At 34.5% G+C, this 19301-nt stretch overlaps 1 protein-coding gene across 2 annotated transcripts in view; it reads right to left on the bottom strand.

Annotated features, from left to right (window-relative positions):
- LOC125649944 (carboxypeptidase Q-like) overlaps positions 1–18170 on the bottom strand; it is a 27100-nt gene extending 8930 nt beyond the window's left edge. Inside the window, exons 1-9 of one of the 2 annotated variants that reach the window (XM_048877816.2) lie at positions 18018–18170; positions 13547–13624; positions 11462–11593; positions 9736–9797; positions 7578–7745; positions 7151–7315; positions 4500–4584; positions 3230–3333; positions 75–161 (exon numbers count right to left, since the gene is read on the bottom strand). In XM_048877816.2, coding sequence (XP_048733773.1) covers positions 75–161; positions 3230–3333; positions 4500–4584; positions 7151–7315; positions 7578–7745; positions 9736–9797; positions 11462–11593; positions 13547–13624; positions 18018–18051 — 915 coding nt within the window. In that variant the 5' untranslated portion in view covers positions 18052–18170. Of the gene's footprint in view, positions 1–74; positions 162–3229; positions 3334–4499; positions 4585–7150; positions 7316–7577; positions 7746–9735; positions 9798–11461; positions 11594–13546; positions 13625–14070; positions 14494–18017 lie in introns of those variants that run through there. The other variant, XM_048877817.2, reaches the window with a different exon arrangement.
- Positions 18171–19301: the final 1131 nt, after the last annotated feature.

Below are 19301 nucleotides of genomic sequence, written 5' to 3'. Positions count from 1 at the left end.
TCATGTTTCCCCCTTAAATCCACCATTGATAAATGCTAATTAATACTTTGTATACCAGTAATCCAAACACTTACCTGCCATGAAATAAATGCTCCACCTCCATCATCCATAGCACCTTGACCTACATCCCAACTGTCCAAATGTCCACTCACCAACACGACCTGTAAACCAAATCCTGATTTCATGTAGAACAAGATGTACTGTGAGCAATGCTCACTAAGAATACCCCCCGCTTACCCCAATCTCCCAAAGGGTGTTGTTAATAGGTATAAATTACCTCTTTCCTGAGTGTAAAAATATGGTATGCATTTGTAGAAGAAAATGGAAGATATAGTCCGAACACAAATCCATGGCATAAACCTATAATTTTGACCTAGAGATCAAAGGTCAAGGTCATAAAGAGGTCATGAATGTACATGACACATCGTCTCATGGTGATACACTCATGTGTCAAATATGGTATGCCTATGTCAAAGAACAAAGAAGTTATGGCCTGGACACGAATCCATTGTAAAAACCTTTACTTTTTACCTTGAGGTCAAGGTCATATGGAGGTCATGAAGGTACATGACACATCGTCTCATGGTGATACACTCATGTGTCAAATATGGTATGCCTATGTCAAAGAACAAAGAAGTTATGGCCTGGACACGAATTCATTATAAAACCTTTAACTTTGACCTTGAGGTCAAGGTCATATGGAGGTCATGAAGGTACATGACACATCGTCTCATGGTGATACACTCATGTGTCAAATATGGTATGCCTATGTCAAAGAACAAAGAAGTTATGGCCCGGACACGAATCCATTATAAAACCTTTAATTTTGTCCTTGAGGTCAAGGTCATATGGAGGTCATGAAGGTACATGACACATCGTCTCATGGTGATACATTCATGTGTCAAATATGGTATGCCTCTGTCAAAGAACAAAGAAGTTATGGCCTGGACACGAATCCATTGTAAAAAAAACTTTAATTTTGACCTTGAGGTCAAGGGTCAAGGTCATATGGAGGTCATGAAGGTACATGACACATCGTCTCATGGTGATACACTCATGTGTCAAATATGGTATACCTATGTCAAAGAACAAAGAAGTTATGGCCCAGACACGAATCCATTGTAAAAAAACCTTTAATTTTGACCTTGAGGTCAAGGGTCAAGGTCATATAGAGGTCATGAAGGTACTTGACACGTCGTCACATGGTGATCTACCTGTGTGCCAAATATGGTATGCCTAAGTCAAAGAACAAAGAAGTTATGGCCCGGACACGAATCTGCACAGACAGACAGACGGACAGACAGACAGACAGACAGAGTGATTCCTATATACCCCCCAGAACTTCGTTCGGGGGGTATAAAAATGATGTATACAGTAATTAACAAGAGATGTTTGTAAAACATAATTATGACCCCTCCTGGGTGCAAAATTGAAAACGGTTCTACACATGTATCATTTAATTGATAGTAGTATCACCAATTCAAAATATTGAGCAGACAATATCTTCCTATTTCAAGAGTGGATTGACCATGTGACCTAAAAATCAATAGGGGTCATCTATTCTTATACTGTACCAGTGTACCAAGTTTGGTGACAATCAAGCAACTAATTCTTAAAATATAGGAGACAATGTATTACTATGTCTAGTTAGACCCTTTACCTTTGACCATGTGACCTCAAAATCAATAGGGGTCATCTTCTCCTGAAGATGTACCAGTGCACCAAGTTTGATGTCTGTCAAGATAAGGGTTCTCAAGATATTGAGTGGTCAGTATATTCCTATGTTCAGTTTGACCCTTGACCATGTGACCTCAAAATCAGTATGGGTCATCTACTTTTTAGGATGTACCAGTATACCAAGTTTGATGTCTGTTAAGCAAAGGGTTCTTAAGATATTAAGCGGACAATGTCTTCCTATGTCCAGAGTAGATTGACCCTTGACCTTTTGACCTGAAAAACAATAGGGGTCCTCTTCTACTCATAACCAACCCACATATGAAACATCATTACGATCAAGTGAATGGTTCTCAAGATATTGAGAGGACAACATGTGGTCTACTGACCGACCGACAGACTGACAGGTGCAAAGCAATATGTCTCTCTTCAGAACTTTCAGAATTTTTATGCAGATTTTTAGATACTGTTCATGTTCTTTTCCACCATCTATATATTACTTCACAGGAGTCATATCAACTACACATTGGTGACTTCATGAACATGATGATATGAAAAGTGTCTTTAAGATACCACCATTAAATGAGAGCAGCAGATTGCATAAAACCAAACTCCTCCTCTGTGAAATCTGCTACATCAACTACAGCTACAACTACATTAACTACATACGGCACAATGACATCAAAACACAAAGATTATATAATGCACTCAACAGCTACATCGCATTTCACAAAGCTAAACAGGACTCAGCAATCTATGGTGCTATATTCAAACACCTAAAACCGAATCTTATTTTTGTTACATACAAGTAGCATCACATTGACAACCAATTCGGATTTATTTGTTCTATGTTTGAATGAGACTCCTTTGATTTGAATCTTTTTATTTTACAAAAATCTGCAATATGTCATGATGAAAATATTTTCAGCCATCTTGAATCCATGAGAAACCACCTCTGGAGGTAGACTCAAGAAATCTAGGATCAAAGTTTAGTTTTTAAAAAAATCATGCATAACCAAACAACCCAGATCCCAAATCTGAATTCTTTTGATTTTGTTGTAATCACAATCTAATTCAAATTAGATGTTAGATCCACTTGCATACTTGCATTATGTATGCGAGTACGCGAGCGGATCTAACATCCAATTTTAATTAGATTGTTGTAATCATACAAGGTATATTACTTTTCCTGCATAAATATGCAGGTGAATACTCAGATTTCCTCTGTTACAAAGTATTAAGTCAGAAGAGCTTGCTATATCTGTATCCATACAAAGATAAATGTAAACTTGCTGCCATTTTACATGAGTAGAAATATTGTGCTTATGCGCAGAATCACAATACCGTAAAAGAATAAATATTCACAAGAGCCTAATTTTCATAGATTTACCCACAAATTCATGTCCACCATGAACAGGAGACTATCACAAAAGAGGTCAATAATTCAAACACGAAATCAAAATGTATATGCTCTGATATTGCACCCAAGGAATCATAGAAATTTGACCCTCGTGAAAACAAGCAACTAGTCTGATTTCCATAAATACCAGGGTACCTGATCTGGGTATTTGGATCCTTTAATTTCCGCTACAGTGTTTCGGGACATCACAGGGGGATGATTCTTCGCTTGCATTTTCAATGTCACTCTTATCTTCACACCTTCAGAAAAGTTAAAAAAGACATAAGATGAAACAAAAAACACAAATCAAATATTGGCAAATACTTAAAGCTAAAACTAAGGGAATTATAGATCTGTTATTTTCCTTTTAAAAAAAACCTATAATGCTATATTCATAACAGTTACTGTAGACTTCTCAACCTTCATCTGAAAACAGCCCTTTTCATAACTAATTTTTATACCTATATATACTTAGGCATAGAATATCACATTGACAATATTTATTGTATGATGCTTAAACTAATCAATGAGACAATCTTAAATTTCTTTTACAAATTACATGTTCAAGCAGGTATAAAATCAAAATACATAATGAAAATCAAAGTACTGAAAGTAATGACTAACACTAAACATTTATATGAAATATGACCATACTTGTCAATCTCCAACATGTAAAAATCTAGTCATGACCCTCTTTCGAGAGTTAAGAATTTGGTCATAACACGTAATGGCATTCACAACATACTTACCATGATTATACTATATTTCATATTGCATATATATACAATATGCACTTCTATTAGAATTATTTTATTGAACTTGCCTTGTAACTTACAATAAGAAAATAGGAATACTTCATGATTCAAATTTATTGATCATATTTACATGATAAAAGGACATTGAAGGTTTCATTGTTTAGTATTAACCAAAAATTAGTGTGTATCTTTCTTTTTAAACAATAAAAGTCCTTTTAGAATATGCATTGCTGTTTGGAAGAACAAGGGAAGTTTGAGCTAATTTTGAGAGCACATGTATTTAAAATCAGGGACCTATAAATGTCCCAGTTCAAATCATGAACTTTTATCTCCAAACCTAATAAACAAATGCAATTTATAAAAAATAATTGAGTTACGGGTCGATAAATCGGGTGTAAAAATGAAAATAACAAGACTCCCGGAAATATATATCATTGTGTATGATTTTGTACAGTGATGTAAAGTAATGAAATGTATAGGTATTTCTTATCTGTTATATACAGAACAAGGACTATGAGTATTTGTGGTTCCCATCATGTTGCACTAAAATAAGCAACCAAATTATGTCCATCAAGCTATACTTGTGTTGCATGCCATTTTCTTAAATTGAGCAGACTTTTAACTCAGCATCTGCTGACATTAGATGCGTGAATTAATTAATATGACTGTACCCCTCTCTTGCATGCGTTGCATCATTTCAGCATCTTCCACTGTGATACAGGCTGTTGGAATCTTTTTCACATTGTCATCATAATCCTAAAATGAAACTAAAACATAATTTCATCATACCTATAAATTTGCTATATCAATTCAAATTTGTTATAACTGAATTTAAGATAAACTTGTATCAAGTTCATATCAAATGAGTTATACTGACTTAACAAAGTAATTTTCATTCTTTGTCTGTAAGATTAGGAATTTTTCAGTGAGATTTTATTTCTTTGTGATTTTGAGATTAAAAAATAATCTGGAAATAGAGTAAAGAAAGGGATATTGCAAGAGTCAATGAAAATTAATGGTTCACTGAATTTCTGATATTTTACATATATTGTAGTTGGCAGTAATAGCAAAAAATTATGAAAGTATCAACCATGGTTTTCAAGGTAACCCAATGTTGTAAAGTTGTTGTAGTAAACCCCTCTTATCAACCATCTGTGATTATAATGCTACATGTATTTCAGATTGGAACTAAAAAAATTTGGAACGTACTCTTCAGAAAAAGAAGTTATGAAAATTATGCTTCACTCGGGCAACTCTTGTACATACAAATTAGTGATGGCTAAAGACGATTCATTTCTGATTAAAGAATATCTGCCTAATTTGAAGGTTGTTTTTTGAAGCAAATATCCTAGTACCAAAAACATGAGATTCTGATGTTTGGTAGCAGAAGGCAACACAAAAATAAATCACAGTACTGTGTATTTCCTCTAGCAGCTACTGTATATGGATATTTACTCAGTTTGTAAGATTTTCTCACGTCATAATAACAACCAACTGCTATGCAATGATATTGTAAATAATCATATTTTATGCATCAATCTCCAAGCACACAGCAACAGGGTGAGGGGGAGTCCGGCCCTTTTCTTTTTCTTCAATGTGACATATTTTTGCCATTGTTATCACTTATATATAAATTTCATCATCTTTACATGAAAATATCAATTCATTTGCTGGTCACTTTTTATAGTATGGGTAAATGGTAGTGGAGATGCAAGGTTGAACCGATAAATTCATGTATCAAGTATACTGAAGTATAAAAAAAACCATGATTTTGGGGCTTGGACAGAACTACTTTTCTTGTTAACTAAGAATTTTCAGACAAATATGAAGGCAATTTTTTTTTATCCATCCCCCTCCACTTTCAAAAATGATGCACAGTGCCTGAACTCTTTATATTTTACACATGTTATGTACTTGTTTAATGAAAAGCTGTCCAAGTTAACACCGAAAACAAGATCTCATTAGACATAATAAATATTAAAACCCTGACGAAATTGGAGATGAATGAACAAAATAATAGTTCCAGTATTCTATAGTTATAAATAAAAACAAAAATATAAATTTCATATCAAATCATTGATAAGACCTTATATTGTATATAATTGATATCCCCCTTTCAACTTTTTTACTTAATATATAAATAATGCTGGTAGTTTAGGCTACCAATGAAAATTTAAACATGCACTATTTTTTTTTTCATACTGAATTTCACACATTTATTGGATATATATATAACAACGCACAAAAACCCACTGATTGTTTTCAACAAGAGACCAGCAGGCCTTATCAGTCACTATGGCTATGAAATTACTGTTCTGCAAGTCTAAGCTAAATTCTAATATTCAGCAACAGTATAAAACAAGATGTGCTCTTAAAACTTAAATCCTACCCTATTTTTGCATTTTTGTGATTATCTCCCATTTGAAAGGGCAGGGCCCTTCATTTGAGCAAAGTTGAAGAATCCTCTTCACCCAAGGATGATTTGTACCTTGTTCGATTGAAATTGGCTGGTTGGTTCTGGAGTTTATCAGTGTATTTTTGCTATTATCTCCCCTTGGAGAAAGGTGTTGCCCTGCATTTGAACAAACTTGAATCCCCTTTACTCAATAATGATTTGAGCCAAGTTTGGATGTTAAGTGGCTCTGGGGAAGAAGATGAATATGTGAAAAGTTTGCAACGATGACGCCAACGACAGACAACGGAAAGTTTTGATCAAAAAAGCTCACTTGAGCCTTTAACTCAGGTGAGCTAAAAAAGATGTAATGTGACACTTGCTATCCCCACCATAAGGATATGTAGAACACTGATCACACAATGAATTGAAATATATTGTCCCGAGATTATTCATCATAATAGAGGTTGTCTTCACTTTATTGGCTATGACATTATAACCAAGTAAAGTGCATTACATTGTGATGTCACAGTGATAAGGCTCTCAAACCTTAGCAAAGGAGAAAGTAATTGCCAGTGGGTTTTTTTTTTAAATTTCCTCAAATTTTTCTGCCAATTCTCCTTTGACGAAATATATTCAAATAAAATTCATCTGTATAGTTTTTTTTCTTCAAATTCTTAAATATTGATAAGCATTGCTGGTAGCATTTAAGGATATATGATGCTAAAGGGGCATGGACATGATTTGAGCTGAAAATTTTATTTATCCATTTTTAATGTTTAGAATGCTTAACATTCAATTTTTGTGTTTTACGGTATCAATCTGCAAGGTGAATATCAATTTACGATTCTGTTATAAATACAGTGAAACTAACTATCTCTTCATCTTCACTAAATTTATGCTGTTCTTTAGCTCCCTGATTTACAGTACCTGCCATCCAGTGTGAGGAGAGTAGATAGAGAAGGGGGTCACACTTCTGATGAGCGAAGCCACACCCCCCACCTTGGCTGCCTCGCTAGCTCCAGCAGTGCGGTAGCGAACTGTCGTGCCATAACTCACATACTTTTGGTTGTATACTATTATTTTACCTTTAGCCTAAAAAAAATTTAAAAAATATGCTCACTGTTGCAACCTGAACAGTAAAGAAAATATGAATCAAAAGACAGAGCAATCTGAATGACATGGTTTGAATGTTTAAACATAGTGGAAAATAATATCTGTAGTTATAGCAGCCATGCTGTTTTGTCATTTAAAAAAAAAAAGTTACTAATCAAATTTATGAATTAATAGGTGTGTGGAGTGATTTGGTAAATTTTTAAAACTGTTACAGATATACATGTAAACAGAAAACACAAACCATTTCTGCCTTTGCCTTCAGGTCATCAAATGAAGTTACAACTAGTACATCTGCAGTTATGCCCTCAGGAGGGGTTCCAATGCTACTCCCTAATCCTAGAATGGACATAGAATGGTATCTTGGTGAAACCATTGCTGCAGACTCATTTCCTCGTACCCAGTGAGGTACCTAAAAAGATTCACACGGTTTCAAAATAATCGAATATTTTAAATGTTTTACAACAAACATGGTTATAGCGGTAATTTCTTAACATATATAATTTAGCAGTATCACCTTTCATGAGAGTATTATACTCTGGAAGACTTAATTCTATTTATAACAGATGAATAAATAAAACAAAGATTCTTGATATTATGTGGAATGCCTATTTTGAATTGATGTGAATATCAATTATACTTGCTTATACCAGTAATGAGATCTACAGGATCAATCTTTTTTATTTTTTTTATTTTTTGTTTTTTTTTTGTTTTTTTGTAAATTACAAAGGACATTATTGAATTCAGTGTTATAGTGATGTTACTTACACTCCTCAAAAACTATTTACAGATTTATTGAATGAATTCACATTACAGCAGTCAGTAATGTTTGGATGTTCCAATGAATACAGATTACAGCAGTCAGTAATGTTTGGATGTTCCAATGAATACAGATTACAGCAGTCAGTAATGTTTGGGTGTTCCAATGAATTCACAAAAGGAATGTCAAATTAACATTCACTCAAATAATTGTAGCTCTCTCTAATTACTTGAAAATATCTTCAAATAATTATAGATGGATGAAAAGTGGAGGATATGTACAACAATATTTTAAAATTGAAAACTTTCAAATTTACTTTTAGTCAAATAATGCACTTTTAGTAGAAAGCGATCTGAAAAAAATTTAAAACCCCTAATGGACTCAAACCCGCAGTTTGCAGTTTTGCAATCAACGTACCTAGCTGAGTAATTCAGTAGGCCGAGCTACTCAGCTAGGTAATTAAATCTAAAAGGATCGAATATACAAACATTGCTGCGACAATCTGTCGCGATATTCATATTTTCATTCATGTTTCTAAAAGAAGTCAGCCATTATGGCGATGTAGAGTACCTCCTTAAATGTCAACAGGTAAGTTTTCATATTCAACAGGGAGTCCTAATTCATGTTAAGTTAAAACACTGAATGAGTTAGATAATTTCTCAGTTCAGATAGGTCAATGCGAGGGTTTCGTCGTGGAAATAATTCACACAGAAACAAACTGCAGTGACAGGTGTATTACATAACGATTTACATATACAAAAGTTTATGTTTTAAAGAATGGAGGTGTTTTATACTACTGAATCATTGGAAAATTCTGCAAAACTAAGATAGTTTTACTTATTGTTTGCACTGTTCAGTGTTTTAATGACTTTTTTTACACTATCTAAAAGATTAATTTATTCTGTTTAGAATTCTACTTCCATCTCCCCATGGTCAGCAGAGGGCAACAGGTACTATATGGCTAATGGAGGAGGTACCTTTAAATCGTTGTTAAGCAACAACAATGACAAAACAAAAAAAAAACCTCACTGCACTGTTTTGCACAGAAAAGTTAAAAAGTACAATAATTAGAGAGACCAATACATATTACTTCAATTATTTGTTAATACCTATGCTTGCTTTATAGATAATCTATTTTTCTTCAGCCAGTGTTCGAAATTAACCATAGACAGATAGACAAAGTCTATGTCAAATGACACTGGTCTATGCCAATTGTAATTGAGATAGACCAAATTGTCTATGCTGATTTCTAGATTTCAAGCAATTAGGTTATCCCAAAGGACCCAGCATGGTCAGTCGACGTCTGATAAATGTTATGAGGAAAGGAAGATATTGTTATGGAAATGGAAAGAAAATTTGCTTTCTAAGTACATTAGATATAAATGAAAATGTGATTAATTTGTGTTATTTTTTTCAATGTCACGGTCTATGCCAATTCGATGAGGTCAATGTCTTCTTGTTTTGGCATAGACCTGTGGTCTATACCAAGTTTTAAACCAATCTCGAACACTGTTCAGCTCATTGATAATTTATGACTCGTTAGATGAAACAATTTTAATTGTTCCACTGTTATTTGCATTTTAATCTGACAGGAGAGTTAATATACTGTGTTATAGGCAAATTATTTTCAGAGTAGTTTAACCTGTGCAGCTTCAGTATGAACGTTATCCAAACCATCCTCCTTCAGTTTTGTGACCATGTAATCTAAAACAAACAAGCTGACATACAGTGCAAATCCATCTATAATTAGGTAGGCTTAAAGTTATTCAACATATTCATTTATCCATAATTAGGCTTTTACATATTCAACAATTTTTTCCCCTCATTTCTTGTTTCCAATTTACCAACTTTAATTACAGTGAAACAATTCATCATCCCTCAACTAACCATGTTGTATACAGTCTCAACTAAACCATACTATATAGAACCTCAACTAAACCACACTGTACACAGTCTCAACTAAACCACACTGTACACAGTCTCAACTAAACCACACTGTATACAGCCTCAACTAAACCACACTGTACACAGCTTCAACTAAACCACACTGTACACAGTCTCAACTAAACCACACTGTACACAGCTTCAACTAAACAACACTGTACACAGTCTCAACTAAACCACACTGTACACAGTCTTAACTAAACCACACTGTACACAGTCTCAATTAAACCACACTGTATACAGCTTCAACTAAACCACACTGTACACAGTCTCAACTAAACCACACTGTACACAGCTTCAACTAAACAACACTGTACACAGTCTCAACTAAACCACACTGTACACAGCTTCAACTAAACAACACTGTACACAGTCTCAACTAAACCACACTGTACACAGTCTTAACTAAACCCCACTGTACACAGTCTCAATTAAACCACACTGTATACAGCCTCAACTAAACCACACTGTACACAGTCTCAACTAAACCACACTGTACACAGTCTCAACTAAACCACACTGTACACAGACTCAACTAAACTACACTGTACACAGCTTCAACTAAACCACACTGTACACAGTCTCAACTAAACCACACTGTACACAGCTTCAACTAAACAACACTGTACACAGTCTCAACTAAACCACACTGTACACAGTCTTAACTAAACTACACTGTATACAGCCTCAACTAAACTACACTGTACACAGCTTCAACTAAACCACACTGTACACAGTCTCAACTAAACCACACTGTATACAGCCTCAATTAAACCACACTACGCAGTCTCAACTAAACCACACTGTACACAGCCTCAACTAAACTACACTGTACACAGCTTCAACTAAACCACACTGTACACAGTCTCAATTAAACCACACTGTACACAGCCTCAACTAAACTACACTGTACACAGCTTCAACTAAACCACACTGTACACAAGTCTCAACTAAACTACACTGTATACAGCCTCAACTAAACCACACTGTACACAGTCTCAACTAAACCACACTGTATACAGCCTCAACTAAACCACACTGTACACAGTCTCAACTAAACTACACTGCATGCAGCCTCAACTAAACCACACTGTACACAGTCTCAACTAAAGTACACTGTATACAGCCTCAACTCGACCACACTGTATATAGTCTCAACTAAACTACACTGTAAAAAGCCTCAATTAAACCATACTGTATACTGCTTTAAATTCACTCCTGTCTATTTTCACATATACATGGCTAAATTACATTTACTGCAGTTGTAATTTCACCAATTTTGGCCTACAGAGAAAATGGCAAAAAAGAAAATGCTGTAAAAATAAAGTTTTATGCTGTAACACCTTCACACAAAAGTAACATAATTGTATTTTCATGCACAGATCATTAAGATAAAAAAAAAAACTATGTGCACATGTATTTACCAATTGCATGTTCTAGATTTTCAGATCCTGCAATTCGGGAACCAAATGTGTCTGTAAATTCTGCAAGTCTGTTGTAGGATTGATTCTGAGCGGGTCCATATAAAGCATGGTGAATGATTTTCTCTGCATCACCTATAATACAAATATTTTTTTATTTCAACTGGACCTATCCCAACAACTCATTCAAACTGGAGCATATTTGAGAGAAGATATATATGAAAGATTAATTCATACAAACTTCTACAATTCCTCCATTTACTTATGGACCAGACAACAATTCTAATCCATGTGACCTTGACCTATCATAAATGACTTTGACAGAGGGCAAGACTCATAAATGGTAAGATTTAACCTTTAGGGTCAAGTATGAACACGAATACAAAGCCTGAATAAAAAGTTTGCAATATTTCTACACTGACTCTGAAATGTGAAAATGATTGACCTTAGTTTAGAATTGTGAAAAATGTACAGTTCCAAAGAAATCTTTGTGTTATGCATTATATTTTCAAGACAATCTTGTTTTTCATATTCACTTTTAATATTCCAGAAAAATTACATATAAACAACCTTTATGTTAGGTGTGGGCATTTTATCTTTGCTGGAAAGATATCATCAGAGGAACAATCTTTTATTCCAGGTGACTTTGACCTTATCCAAATGACATTGCGTCTGTGTTATAAAACAACATTTACATTTCCAACGTTTAGCCTTTGATATCTCTACAAATTGTAATGACAGCCATTTCCTCATAAATGTGTTGCAGTGGTAAACAATGCGCGTATGAATACAAATAAATATAGTACGTCTAATTCTCAACAGAAATGAAAATAGATGTAAATAAAAGAAACAAACTTCACTACAGGCATGAACCACAATGTTCCACGCATACTCTTCATGAAGCACTAACACGCTTCATGAATTACGCTGGTGTGAAGCGTTACACTTCATACCCTCAAGTATTCTCAAAAATTTATTTCTTAATTGTCAGGCCATAAACAAGTTATGAGGAAGAACATCTAATGTTGCTATGTAACAAAGTTATGGCCTAGACATGAATTTAAGACTTTCTAATAATTACCTTGACCTTTCCAAAGTGACCTTGAGCAAGAATAATTATACTCTCTCAGGTCATAAACAATCTTTGTGTAAAGCATGAACAGCTACAAACATGGCTCAGACATGATTGCACAGACATTTGTGGGAGGCATAAGAAACATGAAATGTTTCAGAAACATGCATCCCCATCCCTGCGGTGCATATTCACATGTATCATTCAAATGATAGTAGTGCCAAAATAATTCAAGGTATTGAGCAGACAATATCAGGAATTCTAATATGAAGAGTGGATTGACCCTTGACCATGTGGCCTCAATAATCAATAGGAGTCGTCTACTCCTTAGGATGTACCAGTGTCATAAGTTTGGTCAATCAAGAAAATTATTCTCAAAATATAGAGGAGACAATGTATTACCATGTCCAGTTTGACCCTTCACCATGTGAACCCAGAATCAATAGGGTTCACCTACTCCTTACGATGTTCCAGTGTACCATGTTTGATGTCTGTCAAGGAAAGGGTTCTCAAGATATTGAGCGGACAATATCTTCATATGTCCAGAGTGGATTGACCCCTAACCTTTGACCATGTGATCTCAAAATCAATTGGGGCTCATGTATCAGTGTACCAAGTTTGATCTCTGTCAAGCAAAGGGTTCAGAGTTTCAAAATATAGAGAAGATGTCTAGCTTAACCCTTGACCACGTGAACCCAAAATCAACATGGTTCATCTACTCCTTAGGATGTACCAGTGTAACATGTTGGGTGTCTGTCAAGGAAACGGTTCAAAAGATATTGAGTGGACAATATCTTCATGTGTCCTCAAAATCAATATAGGTTATCTACACTTTAAGATGTACCAGTGTACCAAGTTTGATGTACATCAAGCAAAGGGTTCTTAAGATGTTTGGTCTACAGTCTGACAGGTGCAAAACAATATGCCCCCTCTTTTTCAAAGGGGGGGGGGGGGGGGCACAAAAATGTAAAATTATAAATGCACACCTATCTTAAAAATTTGATCATAGTACTTACTACAGTGAGCTTCAACATCTGCCCAAGTCCTTGATGAGATCCAGGGTAGGTAAGAGCCATGGCATATCGACAGTATTCCTAGTAATGATATACGTTGCTGATATAAGTAATCTAATCAATAATTTAACCAGGGAAACTTTGATATATTTCTAATAATGTACTATTCATCTCTGCACTGCAGCTATACCTATACCTTACATTATAATAATGATGCAGTAATTATGCAATCTAATTGTGCACATCACATTTCAGTGTCAGAAACCCAGGCATAATGTTAATAGTCTGAATGTAAATTAAGGACCAGTGCAGAGATTTGCATTTCTTTAAAGGGTGCAGCCTTACAAGTGACTAGAATTAGGCCTGAATTCTCTGTACTCATCAGTGTGACTTTAGTCTCCAGATGAAAATATCTGAGTTTAGAAATAAATTTTAATTTATACACTTAGGCAGTCTGTACTTCCACACAGAAACCTGACAACTTCAATTTTATTTAGAACAAGAGGTCCATGGACCACATTACTCACCTGAGTGACCTTGGTCCTGCTGTTATGATTTTTAAAAGATTTTTTAAAATCTTTATTCCATTGAAAATTTTTGACTCCATATTGTGGCCCCAAAGTGTCACAACACAAGCAGAGTTTTTAATTCAGTACACAACATGGGAATGTCTCGATACCAATATGAAGAACATGTCCTTGCTGTTCTGGAGGTCAGGGTCACAAGGTCAAAATCATGTTAGCATTCATCCACCAATTTAATAAAAATACTTACACCCCTCAAATGAGAAATGACATGGATCATGCACTATAACGCTTTTAAAAATGTAAGTTGAGGATAAAATTGATTGCAAAATGCTTAATCTACTTAATACTGCAATGTCAAGGTGAATACGCGAAGTACAAGTTTGTGACATATAGCAGGAAAAGAAAGGTCCCTGAATAAAATAAAAACAACGATCAGCCCTCTGTATCTACAAAGAGAATATTGAGGGGTATCTCAAATCATGGGAGAAAACTTGGTTGTGGCTTTACTACAACGAGCAGATATAGGTATGAATGAATTGATGTAATGAAATACAAGGAGAAAAAAACATTTCAAATAGTCTAATATATGTCTTAGTTTAAGATGGGGCAAGTGAATTTTGTGGTAGGGCGCAAGTTAATTTGGACAATTCCTACCTGTCCTTGGGCAAGTACTTCAAAAATCTATTTGTCTAGCCTTGTCCATGTAAAACTTTGATTCCTCTTGTGACCCCATCCTACTCCTGGGGGCCATGATTTGAACAAACTTGAATCTACAGTAGGTCAGGAAGCTTTCGTGTAAATTCAAACTTTTGTGGATTAGTATAGTTCTTGAAAAGATTTTTAAATGATCCTATCCATTTTTTGCCATTTCTTGATTATCTACCCTTTGGAGAGAGCATGGTCCTTCATTGAATAAACTTAAATCCCTTTTACAAAATGATTATCTGTGCCAAGTTTGATTAATTTGGCCCAGTGATTCTTGAGAAGAATATTTTTTTAAGATAACACAAATTTTTTACTAATTCTTAATTACCTCCACTTTAAAAAGAGTGTGGCAGTTAATTCAAACAAACTTGAACCTTTTTATCTAAGCATGCTTTGTGGCAAGTTTAGCTGCAAGCCCTGTGGTTCTGGAGAAAAAGTAAAAAATGTTATTCAAAAAGTTCAGAGACACCGGACAAAAAGTGATCAGTAGAGGATGAAGACCTTGTTTTGAAATAAAATTTTACAAAACTTTTTGTAGGAAATCTGTTCTATATGTATACCAAAAGGAAATCGTTTTTTTATATTTCAATTTATATCACCTTCATAAACTACTTATAGCAAACTCAAGTTGAAAACATCAACAAGATATGCTTTGCTTGTTATATATGTATATCTAAGCATGTGATCAGGATCACATGGCACTCATAGCTGTTTGCATATTGAAATGTTTTAAATATTATGTAAATATATACATTGTCACAGGCACTGCCTGTAAATCCATAATACATGTAGTTGACTAATATGGATGGATGCTAAAATAGATAGAATTATTATTTGAATGTAATTTGTTAGATAACTTGGTAACTCACTTCTACATCATACATGTGATAATTTTTCAACTGCAAATCTGTACAATGGCTTTAACTGAGTACATTGAAAACAACATAGAGCTAGGCTAAAAATAAAAATATGTTTGTTTCCCCTCCCCCGGCTGGGTAAAAAAAAAGGGCCTGGGTCAAAAATTTATTTTTAACAAAAAATAGCTTTTTTATTTTATTTTTTATTTCTGGAACAAAAATCGTGTCCGTTCCAAATTTTACTTTCGCTATTTTTGGAAGTCGCCTGGATTTATCTCTCGAAGTTTCAATGTTGTCGGAAGATTTCAAAGATGGGCAACATAAAGATCGCTTTGTTGTCTACTGTAAGAATAAAATACAAACCAACATCAAAAGTCGGAACGATTGTGGTAAATCGACTTTACAGTTACTCTAAATGTTGTACCTGGAACGACGTGCTGAATGATTTAACCGCAGATGATGATCACAACATAGATAAGTTAGATGAGGTCTCTGTCACTGTGTTGGTCAAGCTAACAAACGGCGTGACTTTCCAGCCCGGTTTTCATGAACAAATAAGTTATTTTTTAATAAGTACATTTCTGATATGTTATTAAGTACATCTGTTTCTACTAAGTCAAGAATAAATGTTTTTGTTTTCAATATGTTTTCTTTGAAAAGATGTAATGTTTCTATGTAGGTATTCATAAAGTAAACCAAAATATTGCATCCACCGAGTGCATTCACACTGACATGTCCAAGAATATGAATTATAAATGCCAGCAGACATGTCAATCCAGTGACCAACATAAAAACAAGTTCGACCAATACATGGCATACTCTTCTTCTGATGTACAGTATTGAAAATGACTATCGGTGCTCTCAGCTGCTTTTTCATAGGTGTTTCCAACGAAAATTTTCAGGGAAAAAAAAAGCACGCCTGCCTGCCTGCCTGGTCTGTTTCAAAAGTCAGACCCGGGGGAGAGGAAACAAACATTCTTTTAAATATGGCCCTATACAATTTAGTAATTCTTATTTGGGAATTGTTTACCTCTTTGTCATTTCAATATATAAAAGATATATATGAAAAAGGTGGGTATATGTCTATCCATTTTGGGATGACATCTCATGCATGTACATGCACTTGTCAATATAATACTTGGTCTGCAACACACACACACCCTTTTCTACATTGTCATTTGTGATGTGTATCCTAATTGAAAAACATATTATGGTTCAACATTTGTGCTGTAATTTAGAATGTAATTTAAAGTTATATAAAGTTTAATTGAATCAGTTAATTGTAAATGCATCATTAAACTTAAAATTTGGATCAGCAATTCATTTTGCTGGGTAAACTACTGTGAACAGCATTGTTTTTGTGTCATAACCATATAAGATATATACAATCATGGTTAATGTAAGGAAGTTATAATTCCTCAGCTTTTGAGCACAGTCAGGATTATATAATTGTGTTGGTATTGGTTTATCTATTTTTATCTGAATTCAGAGTTTATGAATCTTTAAAGAAAAGGGATCTTTTAAGCCATATTGGCATGCCATATGTCTAAGATTTCCCTTATGCCCCCCTCCCCTAGTGCAAGAAAAAGGTGATGGTACATTCAAGGTAATTTCTGTGGAAATGAGGGATAGGAAAGACCAAATATAAATAACCCCTCGTTTCCACAGAAATTACATATCTGCAGGTATTGTTATATATTACTTAATGAGTTTATAATTGTTGTTTTTAAATGAATCAGTGAACTAGCTAATTTAATTGTTGGTTTTTTGGATTTTTTTTTTAATAACATATGCAAGTCCATATATTTAATTTAAACAATATTTTATTCACAAAGTGAATGGGATCGGGCAGCAGGCTAAGCCCTCTCCCTAACAAGTCCATATATAGCCACATGACAAAACAGAATTATATAATTATAATCAAATGTAAAAACAAAAACAAAATATATAAATATATATGTATAGGCCCTATTTGTTCATACAGTAAACACCAGTAAATTAAAAACGTCAAGTTTTCCTGCTTTGAGGAATTTCCACAATAATGATACCAACATTCATCTGCTTTCTGTTTATTGGGTCAGCATCGTTAGAGACGGAAAATGAAATCGAAAGTAGGAAAATAGAGGGAGCACCCATGTTTTACCTTTCGTAGATTTAGCTCCAGGATTTTTGTATTAATCTTTTGGAAAAAATAAAAATATATTTTGGACAAAAAGCAAGAATACTCGGAACTCCGACCATTAAGTCTTGTGCACGACCCAACAGCTAGTGTCCTGATTTGTAACCCGTTGGTCTACCGAGGTCCTGAACTTCTAAAAAGTTGGTTAAGGAGGAATCATATTCTAATATATGACAACTTTGAAAATAAAACAAACATTAGCCTACCTTGAAACAATATGAAGCACAACTTCAACTTCATAACGACAAATATCGAAACAACTGTGTAGGGGCCTACGTACTATGACTATGAGGTTTGTCAGTGATCAGATTCCGGAATTAATATTTCCGTTTAAGGTTTTCGCTTTTGGAAAATGATTGTGAGAGAGAGATGGAGGGGGGGGGGGGGTAGTAAGGGGGGGTGTGTGCAGTAAAACATGTAAAGTGAGGACAAATTTAATCAGTTATGAGGACAGAATTGCACTATGAGAACAACAAAAATGTCCTCACAATTACGTCCTCATAAATGTAACTTACAGCATGTGATTTCTTGAAAGATGTGTACAAAATGTTAACTAAGTGAGGATAAGTGATGTGAGGACATGTCCTTACTAATAAAGTATTCTTTCTCGGAAACCTTTCTTTCATAATTCGAAAGAGAGCATTAGATAAACTTTTATAGGTATCCCTATAGCTATACCTAACGCAGTGCTTTTTTGTCTTTAGAATAATGTATGTATTCTTTTCTACACATTGTGGGGACGAACTCCATATACTCATGCCAAGAATTTCCTAGCAAATCTCCAGTATAGAAAAACCGTTATAAATCAGTGACCGCAATTAAGAGATAAGCAACGGTTACTATTGATCAGCATGTAATATGGTCCTATTGAAGCCAAAAGATTCAGACCGGACGGGATTTCTTGGCATGGTCATGATTTTTGTGTCATGCCAAGAAATCCCGTCTGGTCTTGGCTTCAATAGGACCATATTACTACATGCTGATTAATAGTAGCCGTCGCTTATCTCTTAATTGCGGTCACTGATTTATAACGGTTTTCTACACCGGAGATTTTGCTAGGAATTTCTTGGCATGGTAAACGAGTACGATATAGACGAGTTTGGAACGGAAAATTTGAAAGGGGGAGGGGGGGGGGGGTAGTAAAAATAATTTTAAAAAAATGAACACATTCTACATACAGAAAGGTATATTTAATATTCTACAAAATAAGCCGCGCGGCATCGGAATAGATCGTCTAATGTGTAAAGGTATCACACCGGTAATTGTCCAATCAAAATGAACTTAGAATTGTAGTTCCATATATTTAAAAGAATAATTTTTCCCCTGTGCATTTCTTCTCATTTCCTCTTCTTCTTTTCTCTTATTTTGTACCCAACTATTTGATGTTGGTAGCTGAGGCTACTTTCTGATGTGCACTCAGGCTGTTTACACACATGTGAAAAACATGTGGATTTAAGGGTAGTCTTGTTTGCGGATAAATACTTTCGAAA

Source organism: Ostrea edulis, chromosome 5 (genome assembly GCF_947568905.1).
Source record: "Ostrea edulis chromosome 5, xbOstEdul1.1, whole genome shotgun sequence".
NCBI classification, from domain to species: Eukaryota; Metazoa; Mollusca; class Bivalvia; order Ostreida; family Ostreidae; genus Ostrea; species Ostrea edulis.
This window is presented reverse-complemented; position numbering and strand designations above follow the sequence as displayed.